This window comes from Opisthorchis viverrini (assembly GCF_000715545.1).
Source record: "Opisthorchis viverrini unplaced genomic scaffold opera_v5_1084, whole genome shotgun sequence".
Lineage (NCBI taxonomy): Eukaryota > Metazoa > Platyhelminthes > Trematoda > Opisthorchiida > Opisthorchiidae > Opisthorchis > Opisthorchis viverrini.
This window is the reverse complement of record NW_008752597.1, coordinates 18,581-19,502: the sequence shown is the minus strand read 5'-3', so window position 1 is coordinate 19,502 and position 922 is coordinate 18,581. Positions and strand designations below refer to the sequence as shown.

The window sequence follows — 922 nt, the reverse complement described above, 5'->3', positions numbered from 1 at the left end:
AAGAAATAACAAAAGACGCATTAAAATTCCATTTACTAGTCGCCGTGTGGCACGCCCCAAAAATCTACATTATAAAGGCTTTTAATCGAGGTAAATAACAGCGAAATCGGTAAATTTTGGTACTAGAATACAATGGAAGTCATCACGGGCAACCGCGCAGGAGAAAAATACTTCATGGCGAGTAGCAGAGGACAGATCACTAGTAAAAGCTCTGCCTCACTCAACGGATTACAATAGCACGTGTAAGTAGTGTCTCAAAAGTGACTTGCACTGGATATCACAGAAGTTGTATTGCCTAAGGCCCTTGACTGTGTCGATTTTTATCTGCGATTGCTTCCATAGAAAACCATGGAAGCTGTAGAAAACTGTGGCATGATGTGTACCCATCTTTTCAAATGAAAGATATGACCAATAAGAACAGAGACTCGCAAGACGTCGGAGTCAGCCAGCTAAATTAAACAGTTTGTTTTGCGCCACATAGGCAGTTTTATACCCTAAAGAAAAGCCACCTGAAACACAAGATCTAACATAACATGGATCAAAATGTATTACCACACCACCAAGAACTACCCAAAACTCAGTGGGTGATGAGGTTCTGTTTATTGTTACTCTGAATTGTGTGCCCTCACTTTTGTATCCTCCATCAGAATGTCTGACCCAATATTCCATTGGTCAATCAGCAGTGAAATACGGACTGGACAAGAGCCCGTACTCAAAGGTTAGTGCGACTTTTTACACAAAGGTCGGTCCGGAAGCATCGGTTTGATTCATCTTCTCCGAGAGCGAATTCCATCTAAAACTAATGTCGTTTGAACCGTCCTGACTTATCAAGTCACTTATGATTGTGTGTGGTGTTGGAGGATGATTCCCACAGGCATTTAACGTTTCGTGAATATTCACACCTCTCTCGTTTGAACGGTCG

The 922-nt window shown here is 41.9% G+C and overlaps 1 protein-coding gene across 1 annotated transcript in view; it reads left to right on the top strand.

Annotated features, from left to right (window-relative positions):
- Positions 1–648: 648 nt before the first annotated feature.
- Positions 649–922, top strand: part of T265_12113 (hypothetical protein) — a gene marked incomplete at both ends in the record, with an annotated part of 18,515 nt that continues 18,241 nt past the window's right edge. Inside the window, one exon of the mRNA XM_009179099.1 lies at positions 649–718. Within this exon, the coding sequence (XP_009177363.1) occupies positions 649–718 (70 nt within the window). The remainder of the gene's footprint in view (positions 719–922) is intronic.